Source organism: Chiroxiphia lanceolata, chromosome 1 (genome assembly GCF_009829145.1).
Source record: "Chiroxiphia lanceolata isolate bChiLan1 chromosome 1, bChiLan1.pri, whole genome shotgun sequence".
NCBI classification, from domain to species: Eukaryota; Metazoa; Chordata; class Aves; order Passeriformes; family Pipridae; genus Chiroxiphia; species Chiroxiphia lanceolata.
The window spans coordinates 89,543,799-89,557,559 of record NC_045637.1 but is presented as its reverse complement, the minus strand read 5'-3'; the positions used below and the strand labels follow the sequence as shown (position 1 = coordinate 89,557,559).

The 13,761-nt window shown below is 37.6% G+C and overlaps 1 protein-coding gene across 5 annotated transcripts in view; it reads left to right on the top strand.

The window, feature by feature from the left end:
• OFCC1 (orofacial cleft 1 candidate 1) overlaps nt 1-13,761 on the top strand; it is a 191,375-nt gene that overhangs the window by 90,096 nt on the left and 87,518 nt on the right. For all 5 annotated transcript variants that reach the window (XR_004360692.1, XM_032709283.1, XM_032709291.1 and 2 more), the window contains 2 exons: nt 933-1,015; nt 4,770-4,909. Coding sequence is in view for 4 of the 5 variants with exons in the window: in XM_032709283.1 (XP_032565174.1) it covers nt 933-1,015; nt 4,770-4,909 (223 nt within the window). In the remaining variant the exon portion in view is untranslated. The remainder of the gene's footprint in view (nt 1-932; nt 1,016-4,769; nt 4,910-13,761) is intronic.

Here is a 13,761-nt window from a genome sequence, read left to right as displayed (position 1 = left end):
TCCAGCAGCTGTATTTTATGCTGTTTCACTGATTTCAGTAGACCTCCTCTTTCACCCCAGATGGTGCAAATACCTGCAAATGCCTCGTTTACTACGAATGTTCGACATATACAACATACACCTACACGTATGTATACATATATGTAGAAACTAAGAAAGATATCCAGCTGTGACATTGTATATGTGTATATTGTATATGCCTATATCAACAGTTTTAACACCTAAGAGCTGATCCTACCTGTACTGTGATTTTAGATACACTTGGTTGTCTTTTACTGAGTAGGATTGGAAAAAAAAAAAAAAAAAGGAAATAATAGCTAAGTATATTTTTAGATTAACCTCCATATGCAATACATTAAAAAGTGTCTAATACAGACCTTTATTTCTACCACACCACTACTTCCTGAAATGTGGAATTACATTTTTGTTCATTCCACAGGTCAGTGCTTTTCAGGAGCTTAAGAACACATGATTTGTGTTTTCTAAGCAATGTTTATTCAAATGCTTTTTATGACTCTGTCTTGTTCTTGATCCACAACCATGTCCATACAAGAAAATTAACTTCTTTCTCTCTTCTGAAGAACACTTCCTGGGGTGTTTAAAATACCCTCCGATGTCATTCTTCTTGTGTCTATTATTTCTTTATTTCTACTTTTTCCCCTGTTTTGTATCTATACAATTTTTATTTCCAGGAACACAGTATCCGAAGTCTTCTCTGCATTTATTATACTAACATTTCTGGAAGGTAGTAGAGAAATAACCACCTATTTATAACTAGGATGGAGAAAGAAAAATGATCTGCATGAAGTCAGACAGAACCTTGTTGGGAGGAGGACCAAAACCCAGCTCCTTCCTTTCCAGAGCTTTATCTTATGCACCAATACAAAAAATAATTTATGTTTTGTGGTTTGTTTTTTTTTCTTTTCTTGCAGAGGATTACCAAGATTGCCATGGCAGTGCAGATGAGCACTGTGACTTGTTTTGGCCAAAGGAAGTCCAAGGAGGACATCACAAGGTACAGATCTTGATATGGACATCGTCTCCCTTAATGCTTGCAGAGAAGCCATTGGAGCTTCTACCTGTGCCATTTGAGAATGATTTGTGGGCTTGCTTGTTGTTGTTGTTGTGTTTCTTTAATCTACCCCTGTGAATTTCTTTATGGCCACAAAAAGGCTTCACATGGTCAGGTGTATTGCCGTCTCCTGCATGTATCTATAGGGAGCTAATCTCTCCAGTAAAGAAACTTCAACGGAGTAGTAGGGAAAGACCATCCTAATGGTACTCAAATACCAGCAGCTTAATCAAGTCTGTGCTGCAGGATGGTATTATTTCAGTAATGTTTAAACAAGAGATGCATCTATAACCTTCAAGCTTTCGTGTACTTGTGCAGAAGATCCCTACCATTAGATACTTTTAGTATAATATTTGTAGTATCTTGGTCAAGGACATAATTAATTTGTGAAAAAATATTGTGTCATCAGTACAAGTTTCCATCAAATCATATCTGCATCATGACAACACTTTCTGGGTGAAATGCTACTGAAACTTTCAGATTTACTGTAAATCCTGATGACCAAGACACAAAGAAAACTCTGTATTCCTAAGAATTGCTTCTACCCGCATTATATTATTAAATTAGGTATTTTCCAATGAAGGTTGCAATTTTCCTCTGTAAGTGTTGCTCCACTTCCATCCTTAAATCAACATGGTTTCAGAGAACTATAACTGCAAACCTGAATATTCAAATGAATCATTTTGGTAATTTGTCTTACCCTGCTCTAGGTATACTCTGAAACATTCCTGATGCTTTTAATTGTGCATGGAAGAAAATCATCACAGTACTCAGAGTACTCACAAACTTGTGTACTATGTGTTTATACCTATACATGTGCTGTGGCACAAACACTCAATGGCCGGGAATTATTATTGCAACTTTCGTAATGTGATGATCTACTTCTCTGAGTAAAAATAGATTGGCCAACTGGAAGTTCCCTCCATTTTAAATGGATAAGTTATTAAGTGATTTATTTTTTCAGGAAGTTAAGGATAATTTGGAGAAAACGGAGTTGTGTGTGGCCTTATATCTATAGGAAGGATGATTTGAGGACTTTTGGAATTGATGTAGTGGGCAAAGTAACCCAACCCATGGGAGTGGCAGAGTGAAATTCATTTCCTACAATTGCACCAAAAACATGATACCTTTGAACAAAGTGCCACGTTCTCATAGGAACTTCAGTTGTGGGTGGCTCTCGAAGCCACATTAAAGTGACTTGGTTTCAGTGAGGTGTGTAAACCCGTGGGGAATTCAGCACTGTCTAGTCCCTCTGGACTCAGTGAAATGACTGACTAGCTTACAGTTATTGACATGTTTGTATAGATTTCTGAACTGAGCCTCCTATGAGAATGCTTCTGCACAAAAGAAATGTGAGTATGTGAAATATCCTTTCAAAGTTTGTAAGAACCCCTCCTTTCTAATGGCATGAATGAACCCTAATGTTCAGAGAGTGCCTTGTTTTAGCATGTTCAAGACCTAGGCATTTGGCCTGATTTGTATCATTTGGACCTACTTGTATCTCTGGATACCATCTTGTAAAATATTTTTATGTAACAGGCATATTTAGGAAACAATGACAAATTAATGTAAAGAGCAGACTTAAGGAAGAAGACAGAAATTTCTGTAGTGTTTTATTCTCCTTAGCAGTCCCTTTTCTCCTTGTAAACATATTTTTAAAATTTATTTTTTTTAATAACAAAACCAAACAAAAAGATCTTTAAGTCTGACCTTAACTTTTTGCCCCCAAATTCATCTATGCTAAGAAGTTGCAAATAGTCTCTCACGGGCATTAGCACTTAGTTTTTGTTGTAACGAGTGTACACACTATTGAATGGATTCAAGATATTGAATGGTAGCAATAAAGGAGAGGATGCTCACAGTCAGTGACTTCTGAGAGGAATAAAATATATTCTCTGATTATAATCCCATCCTCATGTAGATGACTGAATTTCTGTTTTTGTGTGTTAGTCAAGATCAAACATAGTCAGAGAAATTAGCTCTTAATACTCTTTAACGCCTTTGGGATTTATGTCTTAAATAATGTCTTTATATCTACTTTGCACATGGATGGTTTCATGGAGGCAATGTCAGCAAGCAAGGTAGCTTCCACACACTGCCTGCTCTGAAACCTTGACTTCTTCTAGGAAATTAAGTTGGGCAGTTTTGTGTCTGGGTAAAATCTGTGTCTGCCTGGTCTTAGTATTTGAAAACAGGTTTAAGCACTTCTACTCTGCCTTAACTATTCATGTTTACATAGAACCTCTTTCTGACAATATATTCCATTGCTTGTGGCAGCTTTTCCAATGACCACTGAGAATAAGTTGATTATATCATATTTACTGATAAGAGTATGTAGGTATATGCATTTTGTAGGTATGAATATGAACTTCTGTCTCTTATGTCTGTGAAGTTCAAAATGTGGATGAGTTCGATGTAATCCAAGCTTCAGAATACAAATTTACCTTTGAGAGCAAAATGGTTTACAGAGTTTAAAAAGAAAAAAAAAATCTTTGTTGTTTTCATGATTAGCAAAGTGTAAAGTGATGTGACTACATCTTATGTCAGTGCTTTGCTCCCTGGGAACTCTCAGTTTTTTTTGGATCTACAGAGTAAACTTCATGTTACTACAGAGTAAACTTCATAAATATGAAAGTCAAATAGGAACTTAAATCATCTAGGTTATCTTCTAGTATTGGCTAGAAAATTTCAACCACTTACTCTGTAAAGTTGGCATCAAGGGATGTAGAATCAAAATTTGTCTTTGAGGTTGCCTCTAAATAGTATACTTTCCATCTCCCTGTCTAACAGGAAGACCAAAAAGGGAGTTCTGTTACTAGTTTGAACATAACATTTTAATTTCCACCCCTTTGTTTTCTCTGGGCTTGTTCACTAAATGTTAGCAAACCCTTTACAGAGCTTGGTATTGTGCCTGGGAAGGTATTAGTAGATAGTATCATTGAAATCTCCTGCAGATGTCTGTCTGATAAGTTAGGACCTCTTTCTGTCTCTTGGTGGAAATGATGTTTGTCTCTCTGTCCAGGGGTGATAACACCAAGAGTGCAGGGCATCTGATGATCACTTCAGAGAAGCAATGCCAGTGTTGAATCAGACCCTGCGTATGCAAAAATGTTGTTCCAGAGATGAGCAGAGATCAGGATTCTCTCTTTTGTAGCTCAACGAGTAGTTTAAATGAGAATAAACTGGTACGAGCACTGAAAGATATAGTACTGTCCCTCTCCTGCTTTGTGCAGGCACCAGTGCAGGGTGGCCTGGATCAGAATGGGTCCAGCTGAGAGCTAACCCAGTTTAAAAGAAAAAAAATTAAGCCAAACAGCATTTATTTCATTCCCAGATTAGTTCCCTCTGTGTGTCTTACTATGGGGATATCTAAATTTTTGTGCTGACAGTGTGTGGTATGCAACACAGGAAAAAGCAAGCAGATAGAGGGAGACTGGATGACTGCTGGTGTCAGCATGAGCTTATACCTCCTTGAGAGGGTTTGTCAAACCACAGCCTTATAGGAACATAAATCCATTCAGAAAACAATACTCTGTGTGCAGCTCTGTGTCCTACCAGTTAAGAAGGTTGTGAAGGTCCTTGAAGGTGTCCTGAGGACGGCAACAAAGCTGCTGACAAGGCTGGAAGGCCTGTCCTGGGAGGAACGGCTGTGCTAATTGCCTTACTATTCTAACTTGTTTTTTCTTTTCATTTAAAGATCAACTGGAATAACCCACCTGACCAACATCATGAAGAAAGATCAGGTCCTGATAACAATGGAAGCCAAGAAGAAGAGAAAACATCCGTAGGGAGCAATTTTTACTTGGAAGAGTTAGAGAAGTATACTTTTTCTGTGTGGTAAGTGATCTCAGCGTCAAATAGTTTTACATCCCAAAAGTATGTCTTGCTATTCCTGTATTCAAGAGGTACCTGCATTTAAATTAATGTTATTAGACTGCAAAAAACCCCAAAACACATGGATTTTTTTTGACTCCTTAGTATTACTTATGATTGACCTTGATAAAAAAAAATTGGAAGCACTTTTTTCTGAGAATGCAATTTTGACATTGTTGCATTGCTTTGAGAAGCTGTGTGAGGGGAATAAATACAAAAGGATTTCTAGCATAATCTTTTCAACATTTTAAGAGTAATATGCAATCTTTCTTGGATGTTACTTTGACTATTAGTTTTCTCTTTTATAAAATACACATATGGGAAGTGTCTTAAAATGAAAAGATAAAGTGAAACTAAAAAGACTTCATCAAAACAAAGTTTTTTCAGTTACTTATATTTCCTGGAATTTCATGTTCTAGATAATTGCAAAAGCTAGACAGTTATTTGTAATTAGTAGAAAACAATGAAGATCATTTCACTAAATGAAATGATCTGATAGACTTTCACATAGCTCCATATTGTGCTTTGAATATTCAAAACCTACCCCTCAAAACATCTCTGGCACCTATGGTCTTCTGTAAATCAGCCCCTAGGATTTCGAATACAGCAGCCAGTAAACTAACATCACAATAGAGTGGACGTCTGTGAAAATTTAGTTTTAAATTACTTCCCTATCAAAACATGAGGCAGGTTTATCTCATGGGCAAGCCAAGCAGCCTTCAATATCACTTGTCCTGTTGTTCCCTGCTCTCGTTTGCCACACTCCTTTGGTGCCTTAAAAGTTGGCAGAAAGTTTGATAAAGACCTTACAGACACAAAGTGCATTTTCACTATAGAAATCTGAACTCAACCCTTGAGGTGGTTAGCCCTGAGTATTGGAGGTGACAGCAATCAGCTGGAAAAATAACACACACTCATACAATTAGGCTGTCATAATTCTGCTGAATTGATTATGGTTATTTTTGACAACTGAGGACTCCCCCATCCTTGCCATAATAGAAGAATAGATTTTAGGGTAGCAGTGCTCATCCAAATATCCTTGCCAGCTCCCAGTGCTTCATTTTACCTACCTTAATTTTCAAATTAAATTAACCAAATTATCATCAATTATCTATCTCAGGGTGTTCGCCTTCAGTACCGGGGAACTTCACTTTCTCTCTTTCTAACATTTAATTGTAACATTTAATTGTATATGCCCTATTCCTGGAAGTATTCAAGGCCAGGTTGGATGGGGCCGTGGACAAACTGGTCTGGTGGAATTCTCATGACCGAGGATTTGGAAGTAGATGGCTTTTAAAATCCCTCCTGACCCCAACCATACTGTGATTCTGTGTACATTTGAAGTTAGCAGCATTGATACTTTATTCTTTTCAAAGTTGTTCAGCTTGAAAGTGGTGGGAAAGGGCCCCAAGTCTCTACTTCCTCAGCACTGGAGCACTCCTGGAGCACGTGCTGGTTTCTAGTAGCTGTCCCTGCAGCAGCCTGGCCCCAGGCTTTGAAGTCTGTGTCCTTTGTGACTGCACAAGGTATCCAGAGGAGCAGAGGGAACAGGTATTTGTCTAAGCTGGTGTGCACCTCACCATCTCATGTGGGGACTAAGAAAAAATGGCTGTCCTTTCTTCCATTTTCTTTTCTATTTCTTTTCTTTGTCCTTTGTTAGGAAGCCCATCTCTCCTTGGACCCCCATGCCTGCAGGGACACTGACTTTGCTCGGGTTCCCTGGGGAGGCATAGGTATGTCTGAGCACAGTAAGTTACAGGGCACAAACTGTATATTCCTGTTACAAAACAAAGGCTACAAGCAATGCATCAGGGTGACTGGGCTGCCTCTCCTACCTTAGGCTAGTATTTTGTTATTTCACTGTGCCATTCTATTTACTGTATCCATCATCCTGTTTGAAATAAGGACAGGTTCTTGCTTTATTTACTTATGTATTATGTTAAAGTCCCATAAGTTTAGAACAAAGCAGAACTTAGAGGGAATTTCTTCACTTTCTGCTTCACTTGTGGTCATCATCTTTATCAGAAAGAAAAAAAATAGCAAAAAAATTACTCCCCTCTTGGTCAAATAATATAGATATTACATATAGTATGTGTCCCTAAAATATATTTTTCAAACTTAGAGTTAATTCAGTTTCCCTAAGTGATTTAAGGAGAATCTGATACCTTATGAGTTGTTAGTTCCATTTGTTACCATACCAGCATGATGTTTCAATTGTTACTCACTGCTATCTGTCTCCTCCTTTCCTTCTCTCCTACTTTCTCCATCAAAGGGCATCAACTCCTCTTTGTTTCCAGACCTTCCTTTCTTCTATGATTGCTACCTTTTAAAAAATGCAATGGAAGATAATTAGCTACTACAAAAATTTTTAATAGCACTGTAGATCTGGGGGCAGCTTAGATCTCCATAAACTTCAGAGTTTTAGATGCTCCAAGATGCAATCTGAGCAATTTCCTTGATCTTTTATTGCAGCTGGTAAATCATTTATTGGGCTAGGTTATTTTACAAAATCCTCTTTAAAAACAAAATCCCATAAAATGTATTTATCATAAAATACTGCACAACCAACAGTCTTTAAAGTTGTACATACTCTGTATTAATTAAAAGCTAGCGTTGTACTGTGACAAGTTAAAAGTATCCACTCTGTCTCAGTCTCTCTCTTTCCCCCCATTCTCTCCCTGCCTCTCCCTGTAATTTTTTTCTCTCTTTCCTTTCTCTCATATTCTCTTTTCTTGTAGGGCTTGCCAAAGGGGAGATTGGCGAGTATGAGTAAGATATTCTTTTTGTGATCACAAATATTTTTCTGATAATTATGGTGCTTTTTTGTTTCTGTTGCTAGCTTGTCCTTCTGTAGCATGCTTGTCCTTTTTCATTCATATTAATTTGACAGAGTGTCTCACATCCGTAGGCCATAGTCAAACCTCCTTACAGTGGGCATTATGTACATATGTAATAAAAAGAGCTTTTTGGCTACAGAAGCCCACAGCCTTCAGGTTGGGTACTGCAGCCTACACAAGTGACTTTCTCACTGTGCTCCCAGACAGCCTTGTTAAAAGCATCAGGTTTTTACTTAGGTCTGGTGAGCTGGAGATGAGGGGGTTGAGTCCAAAAGACTCAGGGAGATCCATGCTGTTTAGGTGGTCAGGGGCAGTCACAACCTGGTAGATGCTAAATGCTCACTGAGTGCTTTGCAGAGCTTCCTGGAGAGCTGGCCTCAGGACCTTGCCTTGCAATCCAGCATCACTGAACCTCTCTTCTCTGATTTTTGTGTTCCTGGAACTAACAGCTTGTGTAATCTGCAGCAGAATATGAATGTTTTTAGTGGCTATTGTCTAAATAAGACAGGTGAGATCTGTAACCTTGAGAGAGAAGGAGGAATATTTGAAGGAATTTTGACCCTTGCAGCTCAAAACCTACTATCAGAAGCTCTCTAGTTCTGTTCTTCTGTTCCCTAAAACAAGTAAAATTTGAAGAAAAAATGTTCTTCAAGGCTATTTGTCACTATAAAACCAGATTTCCTGAAGATATATAAAAATACAGATCTGAGAAATAACTTCAACACTTCAGCACTTTAACACTGCTTTTTATGCATAGTTTTAGAGGACAGGGGAAAAAATCCCGGATTTCAAAAACCTTTGTCTATCTTAATACAAAAAAACATAAAGACATAAACACTTTCTGTGACTTCAGGAATCTTCAGACTTGAGTTTATATATAAATAATGAACTAGCGGGTTCAGTTGTCAAATACTTATCATCAAACACAGCTCTTAAGGGTTAATATTTCACACTACTATAAAAGTCACGATCTTCCTTTGTCTCTGTGCAATTAGCTTTTTAACAACGTGCCTGTAGCTCATACCTAGGCTAAATGCTGCTTTGAAATATTTTCTCCTGAACTCCAAATGTGTTAAACTGACTCTGGCCAGCTTCTATAAAACTAGTTTATGGTAGGGCACTGCCTTTTTTGAGGGAATAGCCAGTGCCCCACGCAGCATTGCTGTGTGTTGCCTATAGTAGCTCAGTTGCAGAGGTAGCAAGCAGAGGGTGAAGACGAAATAGGCTCTTGTCAGCATATGGCAGCTTGGGTAGGGTGGACAAGGCTGAAGACTTCTTTACAACCCTGCCTCTACACCTGTAGACTCTATGATGTTTACCTGCTGGTTTTTGTTTTTTTTTTCTCAAATTGAGGAGGACACTGAGGGGCAGGAAGCGTTAAATGTAAAGTGCACAATATAGTAAAATTGTTTTCTATATAAAGACAATAAACTTTTCCTTTATAACACACATGTGATTTAACACTGAAATAAATGCAGATGCTTCTTTGCTTGGTGTATTCCCTGTTGTGCTTTCTAAAACACCTTCACATATGGTTTGCCTCATTCCTGTGAAACGGCTTGTTGTTTATGTCATACAAATAGAACAGATTGAATTTACTCCGAGTTAGGAGGGTGATGGATCCTACGTTAGAGGAAAAACCTTGTCTGAGTGTTTAAAATTTGTTCAAAATTAGTGTTGACTATTTGAAAAATTTCCCTGGATTATCCCTTGAGTTCTTCTAAAGATTTCATTAAAATAATAAAAAAAAAAATCTGTGGCTGCCTATAAATGCAACCTTTTATTCAAATACGTAACATTTACCCAAAATCAAAGGTCAGATTTTACCAGTTCTTTACAACTGTCCTAGCAGGAACTGTTTCATTTGCTATATATAAAATACTACCATTAAAAGCAGACATTCAATTTCTTTGTGAAAAGGAGAATAACCCTTTATTACTTGGTTTAAAAAGTGCTAATAATTTAAAAATTTCTGAGTAACTTCTGATAGTCCACCTAAACCATTTTGTTGTTTCTCATTCCATTTTGAAGCAAAATTAGAGGTAGGCCAAACTTTAACTCTTAGGAGAAATCAGGAGTCCCACTGTTTTCTTTGAATACTTTAAATCATTAACACATCATCCCTAAAAATGCTTAAGCTTTGGTTGTATGAGCACAGAGTACTACCAGGATTAATCCTGATTCTGGAATCTTTGTGGGTACTTTTTGTTTTTTGCAGGCAATCTCAGCAGGACACAAGTAATTATTTTTTTTTAAAAACTTATTCTGGTGTCAGATGGTGTTTACATTGTACATGTCCTCACATCTTTGAAGACTGAATTTTTACAGCAGATCAGCACGTATTTCTGTGCAGTTTTTGCTTTAGTCTTAGTTTCATGAAGATTTTTCTGTTGTAGTAAAAGTTTACTTTTTGGAAAATTATTCTGTAGACGAATCATTAAATATGGCTATGGCATCATTCCTACTTCCTCTGATTTTTCTGAAACTGTCTGTTTCTTCTTTTGTTATATAGTATAATTCATAAATGAAAACATTTCAATGAACTGCATAGATTTAGAGATTGTATTTCTTTGCTGTCTCGTGTAATGGAAGAATTATTTCCCTGTTCTGGTGCATTGTAGTAAAATTTTGCTGCTGAAAGTTGAATTAGAAATAAAGTGTTTGAAAACAAATTTGAAATCAACAAAAAGGATTATTTCAAAATTTATCTAAACTGCTGGGAAAAAAAATAGGAAACAAACTTTTAAGGACTGAAAATACATGCAAGATGAAACTTTTCTGAGAATTGTTTTCTTCAGGAGTCTTTTGCAAAGCCCTCCAGTATGTATACACACTCTTAATTTTGCTGGGATTTGATATTATTGTGGTGATGGGGAATATGTACTATTGCCTGTGGACTTCAGTGCAATTACGCTTGATGATAATTTTATTTATATGTTCAGCATGATGGAAAGAGTTGGCAGCCAATGCCCTTCTTCCTGCAGGTTTCAGACCTGCAGAACTCCACCAGCTGAGAGCTGGCCCCAAGCAATGGAAAAGAGAAATTGGTGATACAAATCACTCAGCTGAGAGAGTGAGTTGAGAGCCATCAGTGAATGGTCAGTCACAGTTACTAGGGAGATGTTTGTCTGTTTGGTTGGGATTTTTCTTTTTTTTCTTTTCTGCTGGCTTTAATGTTCTTGAGCAGAAAGGATTAGTGAGCTTAGTCATTGAGTAGCTTCCCTACAAACCCGAAGTTTTCCTAGAGATCTTGTCAAGGGAATTGTGTGGTTGCCATCTGATTATAAGTAAAGAAGCTGAATGAGCAGGGAAAATGTTCCCCAATGCTAGGAGTGATTCACAGTTTAAGCTAGCCCTCTCCAGGACTTTATGTTTATAATTCCTTTCCAAAATGCTTCTTCTGCTGTCCTCCTCCATCTTAGAGAATTCCTATTTGATAAAAGTGAAAGAATATGGTTCAAATTTGGCAATAGTCAGGGGAAAGATCGGTATGTTGACAGACTATGACACCATGAAGGTCTTTGACAGAAATCGCTGGTTTCTCTTAAATACTGGGAATGTTGACTCTCCAGTTACCGAGCAGTGTGGGCTCACAAAGTTGTTGGAGCCTTTGCCACAAGTGCAGTCAAAATGTCTTCAAGACAGCACTGCTAGCATTTCTGTCTCACAGGCATTTCACGCTGTTCATCTCGGGTTCCTACGCCATACAAAAGCACTTTTTGACCTAGCTGCATTGCTCTTTGGTTTGTTCAGACTCGTAGGAGAGTAGAAGACTTGCGAAGCTGACTGAGAAATGTTGAGTATAGAAACATGGTTGTTTGTCATTTAATAAACATTTCGTTTTCATGAGCTAGAAAAGATGACATTACTGATGACTAGTGGAGAAAAGCAAAGCTATAAGTGTGCCATGCGCGATCATCTCTAATGAATAGAATGAATAAAAATAATAAGTGCATTACATAGCTAACTGTCACATCTTCAGGGCACTACAGTAAATAAGTGGGAGTTATACATGTGCATTAGTAGCAAAATGGGTACCACACTTTGGATCCTATTGAGTACAGTGTGGAGAGAAAAATATGATAGATTGCTGCTTTTTATCTGTCACTGCTGTGGCACAGAAGCATAGACCATGTGTATGTAAAATGACTTTGTTATTTCAGTAAATTCTCTAACTCTTTCTGTTGTAGCCTGTAGCAAAATGAATAAGTAGCTGAAGATCCTGGCGGGATAGTTCTGATTCTATCAGAATAAAATACCTCTACAGAGGCATAATTATTAATAAATATACAGTGATGTGTGACAAAACAGCCAGAGAAGTTAGCAGGGTCTCTGCTCTTACAGGTTTCCAGTACAAACTGAGATGCTTTGCAAAGGGGAGAACAAGTTGCGATAGCTAAGCTGAAAAGAGCGGGATAGTTTAAGCAAATGTGGGCCTTTTTAACTATGATTCTTGTTTCTTGTCTCAGAGGTGATGATAAAAGTGTGGATGACTCTCAGAATGGTCCTCCTCAATCACTTAATGGAACCAATATTTCATCCTTCTTTATGTAGAACACAGTATCTCTGGCAAAACTGAATTTGTGTAGGGTGGAGATGAGAAAAGTGAATAGGAAAGAGCAGAGAGGATCTGCCGTTTGCCTGGCCTTGGATCTGAAAACTCAAACTAGTCTGCCAAGTTTGGGAGTCTGATTACAAAATTCTGAATAAAATGTAGTCTGTCTGCCCTTTGATTTAAGAGCAAGTCCAGCAGATGAGGAATTTAGAGTCATCATGCTTGATTGTTATGAAGGTGTGAATCATTGTCTTGAGCTTATTTTTAAAACAGACAGGGTAGCTCTCTGAGGTACTTTGTCTTCATAAGATTTTCAAGCTGATACCTAGATCTATCCTAGATTTTGGTTCAGGTCTCTGCTGAGGGATAATGACTGAAAATATGCTAGGCATTTTGTTTTATGGCATTAACAGTGGTGCAACTCCTGGTTCAGCTATTCTTTCTTGCAGCTATACTGAATGCTGTGTCTTTCTCACAAAGTGAGAGATGCTCTCTCTGCCTGTTAATTCTCCAGTCTAAACGATTGCAGAGGAAGAGAGCTAGAAAAGGAAAAAAAATCCCATTGCTTCATCAGTCCCATTACTCACAAATAGAGGGCAAAGTATTTTACAGAGCTTTTAACTAACTACTGATGTAATTTGTTCTGCATTGTTTGCCCATTAATCCAAAAATTACTTTTCCCTTTGAAGCTTGCTTTATGTAGAGGAAACAATGCCACCCTTAACCATCATGTGTATCATTTTATGCAGGGTAACTGTTTGTATTTGCCTTGCATTTCAGTTAAATGCAGTACAGGGGCCTTTGAGCATCTTTGGTTGCTTAGTAAGTTATAATATTTCAAAGTTGAAATAATTTCCATTTCAAAACATTGTATCATGATCCTCATCCTCTAAAAGACACTTGGATGTATGTTCCTGCCACAAGTATTCAATTTAGCCTTAGATGTGGCAGGAGTTTTGAGGAAAGAAAATATTCTTTTGTCTCTGAGAATAGGCCTTTCTTGCTCCGGCTTAAAATACGTACATCACATATAGAGTTTGACCTGCAAAATGTCAGAGGGTGAAAGATACATATTTAGTCTGGTTCATCATGCATTCCACTATGCTGCATGCTGTATTTGGAGAAATATTTCTGTGTCTCTACGTGTGTTATATACATAAGCACACAAAACCACTTTCCAGTTTTCCTTGAGATAGTTGTAAGAACCAGCACCTCCACTGTGGTGGTCTCTCTCTTATGCCTCAGTTTTCAGGAAAGGTATGATAAATTAAAGGTTTAAAAACCATGATGCCTATTTTTTTTTTTTTTTAAGATCAACACTGGATACTGAATTTTTAAATTTGAGGTCCCAAAAGAAGGTCAAGAACTGGTCCTGGAAACCAAGTGGTCTTCTAGAGGCTTTAAATGGAAATATGTTTCCTTGG